General features: G+C 39.1%; 1 protein-coding gene across 1 annotated transcript; it reads left to right on the forward strand.

Moving 5' to 3' along the window:
• The first annotated feature begins 10,588 nt into the window (after positions 1-10,588).
• LOC133192383 (transcription factor 19-like) lies at positions 10,589-11,038 on the forward strand. Its single transcript, XM_061328398.1, has one exon. It carries the CDS (start codon positions 10,589-10,591, stop codon positions 11,036-11,038), a length of 450 nt encoding a protein of 149 aa, XP_061184382.1.
• The last annotated feature ends 10,365 nt before the right edge of the window (positions 11,039-21,403 follow it).

Raw genomic sequence — 21,403 nt, forward strand, 5'->3', positions numbered from 1 at the left:
AACTTTGGGCTAAAGGTATATTTTATAGATGTTAGAACTTGTACAAAATACACATTTTTCAATAAAAATTCAAAAAAAAAAAAATAATGCCAAAAATATGTGTTATATATACATGATATAGAAAACCCTATATTGATTCCCCAGGGTGTTGACACTACAAATAAATGCAAAAAGAAAATGCATTTTACATCATGTAGATTGTGATTCACCGTCAAAAGCATGAAATGTTGAAAGAGAAAGTATAGACTTTCATATATTGAAAATAATGTTTTTACCAGCTGTTATTTTCTTCATGTAATCTTGGTGTTATTTTAATGCTTTTTTCCTAATTGTTTGATCAGCTGATTGTGTCATATGTACCTTTTTACGTTTTTTTAAACACATACTTCTGTATATGGGGCACTGTTAAAATGCCAAATATACGTATACCACGCGTTTTGGCATATTCTTACAATTTGGAAACACTTCTTTCTTGTGTGTACATTAGGTAGTAAAACAACAACAGCAAAAAATAAATAAAATAAACAACTTACGTTTTTAAAAACACTTTCTTGCATCATCATGGCCATTTCAACGTCTGTATCCACAACTTGTACTGCATTATACTCGGCCGCGGACTATTTTCTCGGCGTTTATGACAAAACTCGTTATACAGTATTAAAATATATTTTCAAATAAATACTCACATTATTAATAAAAACACTTTAAATTACGTCCTTTGATTTTCTCAGATTTTTCGGAATTTTACTTTGGAAAGAACAACTACTCCCTTCAAAAACTGGTTCCCCGCCCCGTAATCTAGACGCTAATGGACGAGTTAACCATGTTAAATCCCCGTAGACTTTGAATTTGCCGCCGTGTCAATACACTGGTTGACCTCGAGGGTTCGTATAAATGCAGGAAGTTTGGAAAAAAATCAATCTATCGATCGAACCTAGATTGAAAGCCAAGGTATTTATATATTTTGAAATATCTTGCAAAAAGTAGTGACGTTCCGGTCGTGGGACAGACTATAATAGTCAGTCAGAGAGCAATTGAATGTTTCACATATGCAACTGTAATACACCTAAGGCCAAATAAAAAAAATATGTGTGGTTCCGGTTACCCGACCGTCCCTATTTTATACCCCCGACCCTAAACTTTTTTTTGACAATTTTCAAATTTCCGGAATTTTCCCCAATTTCCCTCATTGGCTCCAGTATTAGCTTTAGTTTCAGCAGTGGTGGCTTTCTTTGACAACATCGTTTCAACACGCAGTGTTTTGTCAGTTACAAATATCACCACTTGAAGGAAAGCAATAGTATTATCTCACCAATATCACCAATAGTTAATTCAAGAACATGATATTTTGACATTTAGTATATTAAAAAAAAAAAAAAACTACCTACCTACCCTAATTTGTTTGGAGGTGTAACCGGAACCACACATATTTTTTTATTTGGCCTAAGCAGGGGATATGGCATATATGCTTTTTTTTAACTCAAGATCTGAATGACTATACCTTACAGCCTTGATGTCCAAAATGCCTTTGACATCTTTTTCAAGAGCATTGGCTCCTTGCTTTTGTACAGAATTTTTAGAAAACTCTTTGAGCAGGTGTAATGGTACTAAACATGTCGTATCCTAGTACATTTAACCAAGCAAGCCGCCCTTTCTTTTTAGATTTCGTGAAATTAATGTTTTTACAATTTTCAATGTAGTTCTGTGCAAAATATTGATAAAAGGGACCTTGCTTATTTTTCACCAAAAAATTTCTCCAAAATACTTATATTTCATATAGTTTATGTATTATACATATTATTGTATCCTTATTTCCTATGAAATCTAAAATTTTAGCTTAATATGCAAATACAGATACATCAACACGCGCATATCTGCACTGCTCTTTATGTTGGAGTTGCTTACCTTCGTATCTATTATTATTCATAAAGGTAATTAAAGAAAACTGTATGTAACATTACTCTGCCTATAAAGGGGATGAAGGACACATGGTCACATGACTCTATTTAACTACGTCATAGTTTTCGTTTATATAAATGCAAAACGTGTAAAACCTAAGTTCTTGTATAAATTTTGGACAATTTGTTTTACTTTTATTAACATCTTACATATTAAAAAGTTTAAACATTAACAAATTATGAAATATAGATTGGTCAACCCATCTGTTTCCCTAAATTAGTCGGTGACGTCAAACACGATTTGTTAGTACAGCAAGATCATACTCGGTGAATACGGCGGTATTTTTATGAAAAAACAGATCATAATCAGTATATGATGAAATATATCGAGAAACGGGGAACACAAAAATTATTTTTGCATGGCTGATGACGGAAATCTTATGTAGGTATATGTTATTTCACTTATTTAGCTTGCGTATGACGTCATAGTTGGTTTTTGCCGTACTCGAGAAAAGTAAACATGACAAGTTTTTGTCATGCTTATTCTTCTTTAACGATGTCCTGTGCAATATTGAGGTCAGCTTCATCATTCGAAATTTTTACAGTTAATCAGTAATATGAAGGACTTGCATTTCAAGGTAAATTTATAATACTGAATAATAGAAATTTTTGCAAATTAAGTTTTTTTGTTATTTAAGTTGTCTGAAAAAGTACGTAATTTTCCCTATCGAGATGCAGTGTGATACAAGAAACTTGCATTTTCGAATTTTAAACCCTATTCATACTCTGAAATATTTTAAAAGATACATGTCCACTTACATATTTTTTATCTTTGCTAAAAATATCCCATTATGGAAAGAGTAATGGGCCCGGAAACATGGAGAACTAAAACTCCACTCAGATACTGTAGGGCCTAGTATTTGTCAATCAATCCATACTTATAAATTAATAAATTATGCAAATAAACTCCGAAACGGGTGCACCAGAGTTGTTACTTACTTCTCTAACAATACACTAGATACAAGATGATGTCCGTAAACCATATTTAGATTTCACTCGCATAGTAAGTATCGTACATTAAATTAAAAGTCTACTTTCTTTTTCTATAAACAGCCATGAAATAGCAAAAACGTGAGTACGGTGGCGTTTCCGGTTGGCGGATCTAAGTTACTGGCAATTTTTAATAAAACTGACAAGTAGCAATCGTTTATTTATTTCATGAAACGTCATCACTGAATTATACAATCAAAATTTGATTTAAATGATATAAAAGAAATAAGTTGTGATAACCAATTAAAAAGGGAATGTGCAAATTTTTTTCAACATTCACCGATCTTAATATTGACAGAAGCTTCTAGAAAATCATATAGCATCGAACCCGATGTTAAAAAGAAAAACAAGGTGATTAAAGATGCATGAACATAAAAAAAAAACCTTTTGTGCGAATGGTCATTGAAATAATGGTAAATCATTGATAACACTATAAGTTGTGAATATATTTATATATCGAAAGACAATCACATGAATGTAGTAGGTTTTCCTAATAAAATCGGTAAAATTTGTATATATTCCTCACTGAGAGTATCGTGGCAGCGAACCCGAAGTACAATTTGTGCTTCGTAATAAACTTGCTTACATGAAAAGAGAAAATGAATAAGTTATTGTTCAAATACAATGAAAGCTGTAAAATTTTGTGCTTTAATCAATATATTTCAGGGTTTTTTTTTTCTGAATACAGTCTTTTTTTTTGGGGGGGGGGAGACGTACATCTACTTCTTGCGGGATTTTGAACAAAGTATTTCTTCCTGCTGTAAGTCTGAAGGCTGTCAGTAGAAACTACAATTATTTTTCTGTTGGTAGTGGTATAAAATCAATTCCCCGCGCTTGCGCGGGATTTCATCTAGTGTCTCTAAAATAAGGTAAGAAACCTAATGATATAACTGCTTTAAGAAATGCGGAACATACTTAATTAGAAATATACAAAATATGAAAAAAATTGAATGACAAGTATTTTTTCAGCTCCAGTTCCTTCTTCTCCTTAAGTTACTAGAAATGTCCAATTCAAAGAATTTCTTTCAAAATGCATTTCCTCCTAAAGCAAAGTTGTCTATTATTATTAAAATTCCATGTTTTATCTCAGATCTTTTGTATTAAAATACAGATTATATATGGATTTGCCTCTAAAAATTGCACCTCGTGTTATGCCTAATATATATTTTTTTCTTTCGATGTCTTACTGATAATTGATCAGTGATAGGGATATTATAAATACTTAAAAACCTTTATTATACTGATGTGTGGTGGACATGTAGGTACCGGCACGAATTGCCCTGCTGCCTCTTGTCACGTGGTGCACTGCACACATTGTGTGACGTGTACCCGCATACCTCTCTCTCTTCTACTTTGGCTGTTATCCAGACCAGACACGCTGTAACTTCTGAGACTGTTATATATATACACATAGGCGACGGTAAGCTTAATAAAGTGCGGAATATTTATAATAGTGTTTTCTCTGTACCGCCATCACAGTTTACTATGTAAGAATATAAGAGGAACGCTATATTGACGCTGCGACGCGGGTTTTTTGTCTGGGCAGCGGGGTGCCGGCCTAGCACGTGTTGGCTAGTGCCGTCGCCATCTTGGATTTTTTATACTTTTATTATGTAAAGTTGTTTTATTAAATAAAGTTCATTTGTATTTATTTGTATTGTGCCTATATATATAGCGGACTAGCCGCTATATAATTACATGTAGTTTTATTGTGTGTATATTTGTGTAAGGCGGGTTTCTGTCATGGACCGCGAGTTTAGTTCCTTCGGTCTGGGCAGGGGGACTTTGAGACCCGAGGGGAGCTGGTACGCTCGGGTGGGGGGAATAGACCGTATGGGTCTGGAGAGTACCCCGTTAGAGTGCAGCCCAGGGAAAGTCCCGCCTGTCAGGAGTGTGAGGTTCGTCCCGGGTGTAGTTAGTACACCAATGCCCCAGGGGGAGAGTGCCCCGGATAATGTCACTTAGTATGGGGAGGGGGACATGTCACTTACCCAGGGAACTATATCCGAGGGTCCAGGGGACACACTCGGTTTTAAGGAATTCTACGCGCTCCTCCAGGAGAGGCAGACAATATTGGAGGGGGTCGTAGATAAGTTACAGGGGGAGTTAGGCCAGATGAACCGCAGAGTGGATACACTGCGGGGGGATATAAATATCCTTGAGACAAGTGTGACCTCACAGGTGGGTTCAATGGAGAAAAATATGGGGGCCCAGTTAGGTAATATTACCCAGATGCTGGCGGGTATGATGAAAGCAAGTCCGCCACAGTCACCCCCACCCATGCAGGAAGTCAAGGTCAGTCAACCCATTGTGACTAGCAGCCAGGGGAGTCCTTGGGTCCCTAGTTCACTATCCGGATATGATATGCCTGTAGTGACGCCAGTAGTGACCGCACCTAGCGGAAGTTCTTCACCTGTGTCTATGGGGGAACAGAGTGTTAGTATGTCTCAAGGTCATTCCCTATCGTCGATTGGCTGTGAAAGTTTAGGCTCCGGACTCCCGAGTACTATTACGTTGGGTTCATTCGCTTCAGGGGGGACTGTCGATTACCTAGTGCTTCCCAGCACGGGCCCATCAGTCTCGGGTCATGTTGCATGGTGCACCCGAGTGGGTACTTCCGCGACCGTGCCCTTAGCGTCCGCGCATCCTAGTGTGGCTAACTTGAGTGGTGAGGGCTCTGATCACTATGGTGGGTTGGTTGGGCAGTCAGCTGCATTAGGGGGTAGTCCGTCGCTCGTACCTAGCATTGGGGGGTGGCCTAGTTCAGTTCAAGGTCACACGTTGATGACCACCGCGAATCGGAGTCAATTACCGAGTTTACTTCCCCCGGGAACAAGAAGTTGTGTCAGTAAAAATATTCCAGCAGAAGTTAAAGGGGTTAGATATAACGGAGACGTAGAATGGGGTCCGTTTTATGCCAAGTTCTCCACTATCGCGGAATACCATCAGTGGAGCGATCCCGACTCTCTGTTTGCCCTAAGTCTCACACTCGAGGGGGCAGCCCTTAAGTACTTCAATATTCTCAGACGACGAGGCGCGCTGTTAAGTTTCCGAAAAGTTACTCTCCGGATGGAGGTTTGGAAAAACTTCGTTGCGAGCCGCCTCACAGCTGGAATTTAATTCTATTTGCCAGCGGGCGGACGAAGCTATAGAACAATGGGGGGACCGAGTTATGGACACTGCCCAGAAAGCGTTGGTAGCGGAACTTCGCCGGAACTCTTTCAGGAGTAGGTAATCGTTCGTTTTGCTCTTGGGTGTAATGATGGCGAGGCGGGGCAGCAACTGATTAACAACCCCCCCGGGGACTTTAGAAGAGGCGATTAAGCGTATCAAGACTTATCAGCTCAGCCGGAGAGCTGTAAGGTCCGTTTCTCGTGATCGCGGAGATGATCTTAGTTTTTCGCCATCTCAAGGTCATTCCCGACAAAACTCAGACTCCAGGTCTCGAGAACCCTATGTAGAGTACAAGGAACGCACTTCTAGGAGGAACCCGTTATCCACTGCCGAGGGAGCAAAGACCCGTACCGAGTCACCCGACCGGGCCTTATGGAGACAGCGTCATCACTCCAGTGACTGGGGAACAGTAGTAAAAGCTATAGCCCCAAGCGCCGTTCATCCACAGAACAGTCAGAGGGTCGAGGTCGTCCTCGTGCTCCAAGGCCAGTGGTCTGCTATGAATGCCAAGAGCCAGGCCATCTGCGACGGGACTGTCCGATCCGCATACGAAGGCGTAGATCGGGAACTCCTCATCCGTGCATTAAGAATACTGATAGAAAGTACACAGAAAAACGTCGTGTGTCAGACTCCGACACTAGAGTCAAGTTTTACGAACCGAATGTGAAAGCGACTTACGTAATACCGTCTGTCAGGTCAGGTAGTCAGGGAATTGGTTCTGAGGCTTGGCGTATTCCCGTGCAGCTGGGAGGCCAACGCGTGAAGGCAACTATTGATACTGCAGCTGACATCACGATAATCTCAGGGGAGGTGTACAAGTCACTAAGGCCGCAGCCCGAGATTGTTAGAGACACTAATGTTAAGCTCGCAGGGGAGGGGGCTGGGATGACCGCCCAGTACCTCGGACATTTGAATCTTCGTATCGGGGATTATGATTTCGTTCACCCGATCTATGTTGGCCCCTTACAAGACGAAATGCTTTTGGGAATTGATTTCTTGCGTGCACACGGTGCAGAAGTTTCATGTGAAGCCGGTACATTAAGGGTTAAGGGCATTGACACAACTTTCGCCCTGAGCGCTGATGAGACAGTGCCCGTACTCGATGCGGTTTCAGTCCGCAGAGTGCGGGTCCCTCCGCACACTGCCCAAGTTATCGAGTGCGCCCTTACTTCCGATATATATAGAGTTTATGCTGGAACCAGCTAGCATATTTCCGCCTGCTATAGTAGCTTCGCGGACATACAATGCCGCAGGAAACAAAGCTAAGCTATGTATCTTAAACCTGACTGACAGAAGTCACATAATCAAAACTGGTACTAAAGTAGGGGAAGCTGTTCCTGCTATGTCTGTTAAGAGTACCGATCCCACAGTGCGCCGCATGTCAGCGGAGGGGGACACTAGTTATAAACACATAGCCCCACTCCTAGATCAGTTAGGTAAGAGTGCGCCTGTGGAAGTGAAATCTCAGGCTGTAGAGCTAGTTAAAGAGTTTGCTGATGTCTTTGCTGTAGATGACCTTCACCTCGGAAATTTTTCCGAAATAGAGAATCGGATAGATACTGGTGATGCACTTCCCGTTAAGCAGCGGATGCGCCGCACTCCTGCTGTGTTCCAGGGGGAGGAAGAGGGTCATCTAGACAAAATGTTAGAGGCCGGAGTTATCCAGCCATCTTCTTCAGACTGGGCGTCTGCCCCTGTCCTAGTCGGGAAGAAGGATGGTAGTGTCCGCTGGTGCGTGGACTACAGAGCCCTGAATAAGGTGACAGTCAAGGATACGTACCCCCTACCACTCATCGAAGAGTGCATGGACACGCTAGCGGGAAACCGCTGGTTTTCTAAACTGGATGCCAATGCGGCCTAGTGGCAAATTAAAATAGCTCCGGAAGACCGGAAAAAGACAGCCTTTATTACCAAATACGGACTATTCGAATTCACAAGAATGGGGTTCGGTCTGTGTATTGCCCCCGCGACCTTCGCTAGGGCCATCAATCTGGTATTGCACAGACTTAACTGGAAGATTGCATTAGCTTTTCTCGATGATGTATTAGTATTAGGTGTTTCAGCACATGCTCACCTTGATAACCTGAGACAAGTGTTTGACCGATTCCAAGCATATGGTCTTGAGTTTAAGCCTCGGAAATGCGAGTTATTCAAAACTAGAGTCGAATTCCTAGGTAGAACCGTGAGCGAGCATGGAGTCGAGATGGGGGATCAGTACATTGAGGTAGTACGTGACTGGCCTGTTCCTTGCGACGTGAAGGGCGTTGAGCGTTTCTTAGGCTTCGCCAACTATCACCGTAGTTTAATTCCCCAGTTCTCGAGAATTGCGGCTCCGCTGTACGCGGTTACCGGAAAGAGTGGTTTCCGGTGGGGGGCTGAACAACAAAGTGCCTTCGAGGAACTCATCCAATTAATGACCAAACCCCCAGTACTTGCTATTCCAAACAGTACAGGTCACTTCATTCTGGATACTGACGCCTCGGATCATGCCGTAGGCGGGGAACTTAGCCAAATCCAGAATGGAAGGGAGCGAACCATTGGGTATGGCAGCGCTGTGCTGTCATCCGAGCAGCGCAGGTATTGCACTACTAGAAAGGAGTTATTGGCGGTAATCAAGTTTACCAGACAATTCCGCCATTACCTGCTGGGCAGGGAGTTCACAGTCCGCACAGACCACCATAGCCTGGTCTGGCTGATGAACTTTAAGCATCCGCAAAATCAGATTGCTCGCTGGTTAGAAGAGATGAGCCAATACAATATGCGGATAGTCCATCGCCCAGGCAAGAAGCACGTGAATGCCGATGCGCTGTCTAGAGACATACCAGATACATGCCAGAGTTACTCTACTAAAATCAGAGTCGAAGATTTGCCATGTGGCGGATGCCGGTACTGCCGCCGAGCACATGAGCGCTGGCATGACTTTAATACCGAAATTGACGATGTAATTCCTCTTTCCCAGCTCTTTGAGGAATCGCCTGTTAGAGCGGAGAATCAGTCCGCAGAGGGGGGTAACTATGAGATGTTAGATCCTACTCTCCGTCAGGCTATTGTGACAAATACTTGGGAAGATGTTCCGTTGGCAGCAGGTGCTCCCGAACTCCCGAGTTTTGAAATCGCTGTCAATGGGGTGTCGAGTTTAAGTCCCGAAATTGAAGAAGTAAAGCCTCAAGTCTGTCAGGTATCTCAGGGTGACACTGCGGGAATTTCTCTATGCTCTTACAGTCCCGCAGATATGGCTCATAAACAGAACTCAGATGAGGCCATGGTTTACCTGAGACAGTACTTAGAGTCTGGGGATTTACCTACCGAAAATGACCTAATTATCTGTAGCCCGGAAGAGAAATGTTACCTTCTGGAGAGAGACTGTTTTACACTGGACGAGACAGGTGTTATTTGGCGAGAACCGGAAGACTCGGACATGCCTCGTAGACTGTTAGTTCCGAGGAGTCTCAGATCCGAGTTCATGCACTTATGTCATGACATTCCGTCGTCCGGTCACCAAGGTATACAGAGAACCAAAGAGAGACTTAAACAACAGTTCTATTGGTGGCGGATGGTCAAGGACATTAAGTTATATGTCAAGACATGCGACATTTGTGCCCGGAATAAGAGGGGTTCTCTGCCGAATAAATCGGAAATGAAAAGCTACCAGGCCGGAAGTCCGATGGAGAGAGTGCACTTAGACTTCCTTGGGCCGCTACCCCGAACAGATAGCGGAAATGAGTATATACTGATGATGGTAGACAACTTTACCAAGTGGGTTGAGTGCATTCCGCTCCCGTCTCAGACAGCGGAGGTCACGGCCAGGTCAGCCATCAATGATTTCTTTTCGCGATTTGGCTATCCTTATGAAATTTTTACAGATCAGGGCCGTAATTTTGAAAGTGAGCTTTTCTGTAAAATCTGTACAATGTTAGGTATTCATAAAGCCCGGACCACGCCATACAGACCTTCCGGGAATGGCCAAGTAGAACGGTACAACCGCACCTTAATGGATGCGGTCCGTTGCTATATCGATGGTCAGCCCAAGACATGGGGATAGGTTTTTGGGTCCACTGGCTGGGGCATTGCGGTCGGCGGTGAATCGCCACACCGGATATACTCCAAATCGTCTAATGCTGGGTAGAGAAGTCAACATACCAGCAACCTTAATGTTTTCCCCACCCCCTTCGCAGTCTTTTCAAAATGGGGAGGAGGGTGAGGTTGACAGGTATGTACGTAATCTGGAACAGAACGTGCAGAGCGCGCATGACATTGCCCGTAAGAAACTAAAGGTCGCGCAGAAGGCAATGAAAAGGTCGCACGACATTTAGATCCGTACCCATAACTTCAAGGTCGGAGATTTGGTGTATTGGCGCCGCAATGCGGGAAAAAAGGTAGAATCTATCTGGAAGGGCCCTGGGGTAATTATTGAAGCCAAATCTGATACAATATTTGTCGTCAAATCTCGGCGCGATGTCAAGGTCATGCACCATGACAAGCTTAAGAGGTGTGAGGCCAGGCAACTTCCCAAGTGGTTAGTCACTTATCAGAGTAAGTTTCCCGGACAGTTAGTAGGCCGAGATGGGGATAGTTCCCGTGTGCATGATGTGGTTAGACCGCTGGGGACCGCGGACTCAGGGTCAAGTTCTGGGGACCCGGGGAGTAGGGTTAAATCTAAAGTCAGCCCTAAACCAGCAGAAACAGTAGGCCCATATTTGGGTACCCGGAAACGGGTAAGGGAAAGGTCAGAACAACCGGAAAAACCCAAATCGCCAAAACGACCTAGAGCCACTAAGGGGGCTAAGACCCGACAGTATTGTTTATGCTTACAATCTAATCCTAAGGGGTTAATGGTCCAGTGCGACAGCTGCCGGGACTGGTTTCATCCTGGGTGTGTGGGTATAAGTGATGATTACGCTAAGACAGATCTTTAAACAAAATTATTCATGTATTATTGAACAATTACAGATTTATGAATGATTTATTTGGAATTGGCAATGGATATTTATTTAATGAAAGATTTCAAATTTGGCAATGATTATTTATTTAATGAAAGATTTCAAATTTAATTATACAGACCTCATAATATAAAATTTGAACAGAAACAGAATATGACACATAATAATTTGAAACACAAATATATGTTGGAGATGGTACCGATATTTCATCCTCCAAATATTTCTCTCACTCCCCCTAGACTAGAAATATGTACACGTTCGTCTGCAAAACCTCTAAGATATGTACACTAATAACTTTTTTAACTTGAGGGATGAAGTTTCCGTTTTTGACACGTTTCATGTTGAATATTCTATTAGAACATTTATTGATATATTCATAATTGACTAAATGTAAAGCCCCTTAATTATTACACACAGTTCATGCTCCTGTCCTCTGCATTTTGTAGTTTTTACATCGTTATGACTGAATCAATGTTTTCTGTCATGTTTACTTGACTACATAAGCTTGTGCTGTTTTCTTTAATGATTTATAGTTGAGTTATTTATCTGTTTAAAAACTACTTAAATAAATAAATCTTGTTTCTTGATTTTCTGTTTCATTATGCTTTTTTCCAACTATCAGGACTTAACATTAGTGCTTGTCAATACCAGCGAAAAAAAAAATTACGGACAAGGGAACATTGCCGGGCACTTCTCCGATTGGACAAGTGCATTTTTATGTAAAGAAGTCTCCAAATAATAAAAAGAATGACAGGAGTAAAGTTTATTCATTGGTAGTTCAGATAAGCAGTGCATGAAAGACAAACCTCGATCCCGATATCAATTACTGTAATTGAGTCACACTCGATCAGGATCGAAGTTCACCAACTGCATTCTACTTTTAATTTTAAATAGCAAAGACGTGGATATTACTGATTACAAAATATGGATTCTCTAGATCGAGCACAGTTTCACTTGCGAACATTTATGTAATTATTTTTGTCAGGACAGGAAGCTAGATAAAATTTTGTTTTACGTGAAATGCAATATGGTTCTTTTCAAAAGCATTGTATGCCATAGAGTACTCAGGTGGCCGTTAAGGTCCATGGGCCTCTTGTTTTAATATTGATTATTGTACATGGTTTTTAAATTTTGTGATACCCCTGCATGAATCCAGGAATAAGCTACTTCACACCCACTTCATAGAAATCTGTCTCTAAGTCAGATTTTTTTGAAATGTAAAGATCTTCTTACTTTTTTACCATGACTAAAAACTGTGAATAGACTTAAGTCGAAATTTCAAATGAATATAATTTCTTAAATAATTTTGATAAACAAACAAAATTTTCATGATGTGTTTACAATATGATATAAACTTGCAATTTTTTTTAACACATATGTAAAATAAAACTAAAGATTCATATTCAAAATTTGGACTTAAGTCTATTCTCAATTTATGGTCATGGGGCCAGATGTCCGTGTTTAATAGAAAAGGGGGTGTTGTTCAAGAAAATGTTTAAAAGAGAGGCAGATCCCTCACTTTAGATCCGCCAGAGGTATACAATTCTTTAAAACAATACGTTCAAAATTTTTCGACTAATAATACTATCCTCGTCCAAAATTGACAAGTTGCAGGTTCTTATCCGTTCTTTAGTGTCATCTGCAATGACCTTTAGGAGATGTTGGTTCGAGTACTGGCCATCGCGAATTCCTGCCCAATGGTGCACTAGTGGCGGTCTGAAACTGAAGTGCTGCCAAACCAGTGCTCGCCGTAACTGCTACAGCCCTGTCTTTCAACCTACAGAAGGAATCTTTTATAAGGAAGGATTTACCTGTACCTGCCTGGCCATGTATTACACAATTATGCCACTTTCTATTAACTGGAAAGGATCAAATTGCTATGCATTCAACATGTCGAAAAAGCATGTCGCTGTCTTGGATGATTTTTCTCACGAAACGCCATATAATTCAAGATGCGACCATGACGAACCTTGTTATTCTTACAGATTGGAGAATTTATGAAAGGTTAAAACGCCAAGTGCCTGTGCTAGAACTGTCCAAAATGGACAAATACCCCCAGAGAAGGTGCCAGGTCATTTATACAAGTATTTGATGGATCTAAGAGGTGTTCACAATTTGTTTAAACATATAATGGTGAAAAATTACCGGTAATTGTTCATTGTGTTTTTTTAATGAATGAACCTAAGGCGCAACTTTAGAATTTCTCTATTAGAAAGAATGGATGCCTCAAGTTATTTATCCATTTTTTTTCTACATTGACAATTGGTCAAGATCATGACTCATCCTCAGGTCATAAGCAATCTTTGTGTGAAGTGGAAACTCCCAACATTATTCTCTATAAGAAAGGTACGGACCGGACACGATTTATGAACTTTTTTTTGTCAACGGCCTTGAACTTGCACAATAACTTTAAGTCAAGGTCTGACACAACCTCAGGTCATAAGCAATCTTTGTGTAAAATGGGAACTCATCCATAAGAAAGATATGGACCGGACATGAATTATGAACTTTTTCTTTCAGTGACCTTGATCTTGCCCAAATGACCTTCGGTCAAGGTGATGACACTTCCTCAGATCATCAGCAATCTTTGTAGTAAAATGAGAACACACCGAGTGTATCAATAAGAAAGATATGGACCGGACACAAATTGTAAACTTTTCCTTTCAGTGACCTTGAATTTGCCCAAATGACCTTGGGTCAGGGTCACGTCACATCCTCAGGTCATCAACAATCTTTGTTTGAAGGAGGAGATTTTAATGTTCCTCCTTAAGAAAGATATGGACCGGACACATTTGCACAGACGGACAAGGCGATTCCTATATACTCCCCACCAAATTTGCGGGGGGGGGGGGTTAATAAAAAATACTGTGGAATCATCATCGTTGGTGGGGGACCAATGTTCGTGGATTTCGTGGGTTACCCTTACCCACGAATGTACATCCCCACGAACGTTTATTTTGTAAACATATTAATTAACTGAATCTACCATATACACGAGTAACCCACGAAATTACGTCCCCTCGAACAAGTAAAATTTTGCTTGTCCACGAACATTGACCCCCACGAATTAAAATGATTCCACAGTATATTCTTTATAACGTAACGATTGAAAATTAGAATTTAAATACATGATAGGGAAACAATATCAAATTTCAGCATTTCAAATCTATGTGTTTACTTAAACTTCAAATGCAACAAAGTGAAATTCTGTGTAAAGAGAAAGACCTGAGACTTTGTCCGTCATAATTTATGATATTTATTTCATGTAATGCAATGAAAACTTATGAGCTTTTTACATCGCTCATTTCTGATATCTTTAGAATGAACCTTTAAAGTGCTTAGTTCCATTGTTATGGTAAGAAGATATATTTATTAATCGTAAAAAAGAATTTTGCCTAAAAAGTTAAAACTTTCGTTAAATTACCATCTCAGAGTCGGTGTCATTTTAAAGATATTAAATTTTAAAAAGTAATTTTTTGGGACACCCACCCACCCACATATAAAAATAGTATTCAAAGCTAACGCATGTGCTGATTGTGCAGTAACTTAGGGAAAAAAATCGCATGATGGATGTCAAACGAACACGTTAACTTGCAATCCAAAATAAATTAAAGATGTCAAAACGAATCAATCTCTGGCAGAAAAAGACACCAAATGATGCAGCTGACGGAATAAATTATCGACAAAAAGGAAAGGGTGGAATATTCTTATTATGACGAAAATAGAGCGAAACTCGCCTGCTATGTTGTGGACAACGGCGATGCAAACTGTATGAAAAAATTCTGGACAGCTGTTACAAAAAATTAGCAAGGCGCAACCGTATGAGTATGCGAAACATCTTTTTTTTTTTTGTTTAAAAAGAGAAGGTACACGTACTTTTTATCGATTGATTGCATGTTGTTTAACGTCCCATTTGAAAAATTTGTTTTCACTGATATGGAGTTGGTGGAGGGCTTAACATTTCGACCTTTACTCGGCAGTCAGGGCCAATGAGCAGTGAGGGATCTATATCGTGCCAACGCCTGCCGTGACACGGGGCCTCGGTTTTTAAGGTCTCATCCGAAGGACTCGCAACTTTCACATCAAAGTGCCGAGCGCTCGGCGAAGGAACAGTTGCTACCCATTTTTTATCGACTTAGATCAGTCGCGGGCGAGATTCGAACTCGAGACTTTTACAGAACGAGCGCTCTACCTACTGATCTACCGTGACGATCTACCGTGACGATCATGTACTTTTGGATAAGCAAATTTGGGTTAAAACGATCACCTTTATTTCCACATTATTTTCAATTACTGTTCGTACGTAGAACATGCTCTTGCTTATCAATTCATTAAGAGACATAAACCCCATATGCAGGCGATAATGATATATTATTACATGTACATAAATAAGGAAATTTAAAAGTGGAAAAGTTAAAGTCATAACTTTTCTTCATAAGTTATATTACTCATTTTTTTGTTTTTCCAAATAAAGCATCCAAATATAAAAATGATGACATTGTGTAAGACTTTGTAGTGTCTTTTAATGCGATATATCGATTCAACGTAGGATTTAAACTGAATATTGTCAATAAGACGTCGTCGATAAATCTAAATATCAAATTGAAAGCCACGGCAAGAGATCCCTTTTCATGTTGAAGCTTTTGAATAAATTCTGCTTAGTTATAACTAGATATCATTGAGATGGTGGCCATCTCAAAGGGCCCCGCTTTCAGCAAGGAACATGAAAAAGTAAAGGAGCTGAAAAGGGTTTATTTTGAAGAGGAACACTTGTGTACTATTAAGGGATGTGTTGTTTGAGTCTAAAGCTTCTATGTCAACCTTGTTATAATAAAAAATGGCATGAAAATCACGAGTGCTCCATACCCTCTATCAAAAAGCAGCACAAAAATCACAAATGTTGCATATCCTCTATGAAAACTTTTGCACATGTATCAAAATATGGAAGGAAATTCACAAATGTTCTGTACCCTACGTCAATTGGTAAAGTTTGAGGCTGACTAGACTAATAAGAGAAAGAAACCATGCACCGAACAAAGATTTTAAACAAAGAGGCTATTTTTGACCTTGACCCTTGACCTAAAAACTTTGTTCAAGGTCACTGCACATCCATTGACCAGTGGCACTCTGTGAGTGAAGTATGAGCCACACTGGACCAAGAGGAGAGAAGATATGCTCCGGACAAGGATTTTTCATATATATAATTCTTCTATGACCTTGACCTTAGACCTAGAAACATGGTTCAAGGTCACTGCATGCCCTTTACCCAAAGACACTCTGTGGGTGAACTATGAGCCAGATTGGGCCAAGGAGAGAGAAAATATGCTCCGAACAAGAATTTAACCAGAGAGGCTATTTTTGACCTTGACCCTTGATCTAGAAACTTTGTTCAAGGTCACTGCACATCCATTGACCAGTGGCACTCTGTGAGTGAAGTATGAGTCACACTGGACCAAGAGGAGAGAAGATATGCTCCGGACAAGGATTTTTCATATAATTCTTCTATGACCTTGACCTTAGACCTAGAAACATGGTTCAAGGTCACTGCACACCCTTTACCCAAAGACACTCTGTGGGTGAAGTATGAGCCAGATTGGGCCAAGGAGAGAGAAAAGATATGCTCCGGACAAGAATTTAAACAGAGAGGCTATTTTTGACCCTTGACCTAGAAGCTTTGTTCAAGGTCACTGCACATCCATTGACCAGTGGCACTCTGTGAGTGAAGTATGAGTCACATTGGACCAAGAGGAGAGAAGATATGCTCCGGACAAGAGATCTCGGACGGACGGACGGACAGACTGATCACTATAGGGCGCCCGCAGAGCGGGGTCCTAATAAAAAGGGTTCTGCAAATAGCGGGCACAAGTAGTAATTATGGGAATTCCAACAAATTGTAGGAAGACCTCGTCTCCATAGATATATTCTCAATGAGAAACTTAAAACATCTTAATAGTATTAGCCTTGAAGTGTGTAGAATCAATATTTTCGAACAAAATAACTTAGCAAATGACCAAATTCAGTTAAATTGTGCCACTAAGCATGAAAAAATGACCACTTCATTTTATACGTAACATGTGTATGTGAATAAAACATTTCTAATAGTTTCCTGTATGTCAACAGCTGGTAAAAATATTTTGCTGAAAAATATGAAAAACAGAGAATACAATATAATGTGAATCAAATGTAAAGTAAATCACTGGAATATATTTCACCAAAAGATGCTAATTTGGCCCCTTAAATTCATTAGGTATTATCTGAGATCGTGATGATAAATAAATTTAATCATTTGCATCATTAATAGCTTAGATTTAATGATTTGCATTCCATAAAGCTGCTATATTAAAGGTAGACAGAAATGATAATGTAGGTTTCAAGAAAATGGAAATTAGGAATTCTACAGACTATACTAAAAATCTTAAGTCTCAGTCGCAACTGCCACTGCACGGGGTGTCAACGGCTAAAAACGCCAATGAATACACGGCAATCCTTCTCGATCACCAGAGTTGTGGAAAACTGCCAGTCATGCCGGCAAAAAATGCCTGTTACCGGTAAAAATACTATCGATGTCGGTCCAAAGTTTTTTGTTTTTCCATTTATCATCGATGCACTTCCACACTTAATTATCATACCTTACATACGATTGCGTAATACTTTTTCTTTATACGAGATCGAGGCTGCAAATGAAAGCGAAACCAGCATGATCTCGTGACCTATTAAACTTACAAATGGGGCAGAATTAGGTAGAAAACATAAAGAAACAGATAAAGGCAAGCTAAATATGTAAAGAATTCAAACACAGTTGGGGAAAGCGGTAAATCTAGTACTTCCGACAGTCCCGGATTTCGTTTTTTTTTTCATCAATCATGTTGATATCTTTATTATCGATGCACAAAATTTCTTCAGTTTTTAAGACTTGTTTTCTAGGTTCATATAATTCCCAAATGCATTAATGTTTCAGAAAAATTACGTTTACAATGCTGAATTGGCATTGTCACCTGCCCAAAAAGAGGTGAAATCTAGTATTGTTAAAAAAAACGGAAGAGGACTTGGAAATGGAGACTGAATGTTATTTTATTATTAAGTAAATAGAAGTTTAAGGAAATAAATGTTATGCTTTTTTTTTTTAATTTTGCGACGTACTATTTCGGACCGGCAAAAATCACTTCGGACCGGCTTATTTTGTCTTCTTGCCCGTCCGAATGACTGGCTATCTGGACTGCGTGGTTTATTCCCACTTAGCCAACATTTTGAAAAATCCTATTCCCACATAGCCAACATTTTGATTTTTACATCTGAGTGATCAACAGGCTATAGTCTGTTTTCAGGTATATGTGCTTTACCTGAGAATTACTACCTTTGAAAAAAATAGTGTAAAAATAAATTCAAATAAAAACTTCAGTCAAAACATAAAAATAAATTTTAAATTAAAAAAAAATGAAGTTCTAGAAAAAAAAAAAAATTAATTTATATAAATGTAGTAAAAAATAAATATAAATCTGCATTTTTTTTAAATTGATAAAAGAAAATATTGAAAATTAAGAAATAAAGTATTTTAAATGATACCAAAGAAAAGTGTATATTACATTGTAGAAACAACTTTGAATATTCAAAAATATTTTTATCAGTTGTAATTAAAAATATTTATCTGAGTGTGTAATATTCGACTGTGATAATGATCACAGTAACAGAATCTTTTGATACAAACTGATTCATTATCTGAATCAAAAAATCAACTTAGAAAATTTCATGCTTGATAATCACAACCCTGTCTTCTTTAACTATATATGATTCTAATAGAGCCTATATATTATTTTATATCATAACAAGAGGCCCAAGGGCCTTAACGGTCACCTGAGTATAATACAACACTAAAGGATCCATGGAAGTATAAAACAAAATTAACTGATAGACGAAGCAATATTGCCCAAGAATTTCAAACATAGGTAATCAAAGATTATGAAGCTCACCTCGACAAATGTTATCTATAAGTAAGGCAAATCTCACATCATATTTTTTAAGTCTTACAGGGATGATAATGAATGCAAAATATACAAATACAAAGAACACTTGCCTATTGTGTAAGGTATTCAATATATACAGATATTTTTTGTCACTTGCCTAGTGCTACAATTCAGTACACACAGACTTGGGTATATACAATGTGGTTATTTGCCACTTGTCACTAATTACAATAAGTCACTCTGGCTCTCTGTGATTCTTTGTTCACTTTGATAAAGTATAAAACAACATCCAGTCTCCTGTCAACCACAACTCCTAGATACAAGTGACACTAACTTAGATCACCACAGAGTATACATACTGTGTACAATTACACCTTTTGCTAAATATATAAATAATCTTTATGTCAATCTTTTATATTGCTTTCCAGGCAAGAATCTGACTTTGAACATACTTTGCACATTTGAACTAAACATTCATTTTTATTGTATTCTCATTCAATCAAATAACCTGTTAATTAAATTATATACAAGGATTTCTTGATTAACAATATTTAGCAAAGGGGAGTAACTCTCATTTGCTTCACATCACAATTGTGTACTCTGCCTCCTAGATACCCACAAGCAAAGAAAAGGCACATTTACTTATAATTAAATTTAATACATGTATTTACATTGATATTATTGCATTTAGCTTGTTTGCTTAGTACTCAGGGGCAGAGGAGAAGTTTTTCAAAGCATTAATGCATTTTGCTATTAATTAATCAATAGAACCCCACCCAAGCTCAAGACCCCTGACCCAGGGGCCATGAAATTCAAAATTTTGGAAGAAGCATCCTTTCTCATCATAACTATGTATTTAGTTTGTTTAATCAATACCAAGGGGCAGAGGAGAAGATTTTCAAAGCATTAATGCATTTTCAGTATATAATAAATAAGTCCCCCCCCCCCAACATGGAACCCCTGACCAAGGGGCCATGAAATTCACAATTTTGGAAGAGGCACTCTTGCTCATCATAACTATGTACTTGGTTCATCAGCTCAATACCCAGAAGCAGAGAAGATTTTCAAAGCATTAATTTATTTTCAGTATATAGAAAAAAAGCCCCCCCCCCCCACATGGAACCCCTCACCAAGAGGGGCCATGAAATTCACAATTTCGGAAGAGACACTCTTGCTCATCATAACTATGTACTTAATTCATCGGCTTAATACCCAGGAGCAGAGGAGAAGATTTTCAAAGAATTAATGCATTTTCACTATATAATCATCAGAGCCCCGCCCTAACACCAGAACCCCTTACCCAGGGGCCATGAAATTCACAATTTTGGAAGAGGCACTCTTGCTCTTCATAACTATGTACTTAATTCATCGGCTTAATACCCAGGAGCAGAGGAGAAGATTTTCAAAGAATTAATGCATTTTCACTTTATAATCATTAGAGCCCCGCCCTAACACCAGAACCCCTGACCCTGGGGCCATAAATTTCACAATTTTGGAAGAGGCACTCTTGCTCATCATAACTATGTACTTAATTCATCAGCTTAATACCCAGGAGCAGAGGAGAAGATTTTTAAAGAATTAATGCATTTTCACTATATATTCATTAGAGCCCCGCCCCTTGGTAGAGGGTTCAATGCTTATTACAATCATGCCAACAGTTTGACTGCTTGATGTCCAGGAGTAAAGAAGAAGATTTTTAAAGATTGCATTAATTTTGAATTTTTAGCCCCACCCCTCAGGCCCCAGGGGGGCAGGGGCCATGAATTTCACAATTTTTACTCCCCTTCACCCATAGATGCTATATGCCAAAATTGGTTGAAATTGGTTCAGTGGTTCCAGAGAAGAAGCTAAAAATGTTCAAAAGTTTACGACCGATTGACGACGAACGACGACAGACAAAAACAGATAGCAATAGGTCACCTGAGTGACTCAGGTGACCTAAGAATGAAATTTTTTATCGGGGGGGGGGGGGATTCCTGTCATTTTGTTTTAATAATTTATTTAAAAAGAAGGATAAAATGATTAATAATTTAAATATATTCAATGATCGATTTTTGAATATTTATTTTATAATAAATATATTTAAAAACGTTTCCCGCCAAAGATGTTAAAAATGTGACAAAGAAAATTAAAAAAAACAAAAAACAAATTGTGATACAACACAGCAATAAAGAAGAATAAAACTGTTAATTATTAAAAATAATTAATTAAATGACACTGTAATTAATATATCAATTATTATTATATTTTTAAGAAAAGATATTTTTGTACTTGCACTTAAACTCAATTCATCACAAAAATATTACATTCATCATGGTGTTCTTATATGTACATGCTACAAATTAAATAAATTATACATGTAGCTTAAAACAGACTATAG

Source organism: Saccostrea echinata, unplaced genomic scaffold, assembly GCF_033153115.1.
Source record: "Saccostrea echinata isolate AGI-Se365-2 ecotype Australia unplaced genomic scaffold, CSIRO_AGI_Sech_v1 ptg000025l, whole genome shotgun sequence".
In the NCBI taxonomy this organism is placed as follows: Eukaryota; Metazoa; Mollusca; class Bivalvia; order Ostreida; family Ostreidae; genus Saccostrea; species Saccostrea echinata.

Coding starts and splice junctions, on each gene's coding strand:
- LOC133192383 (XM_061328398.1), top strand. CDS start 10,589: ATGCACCATGACAAGCTTAAGAGGTGTGAGGCCAGGCAACTTCCCAAG.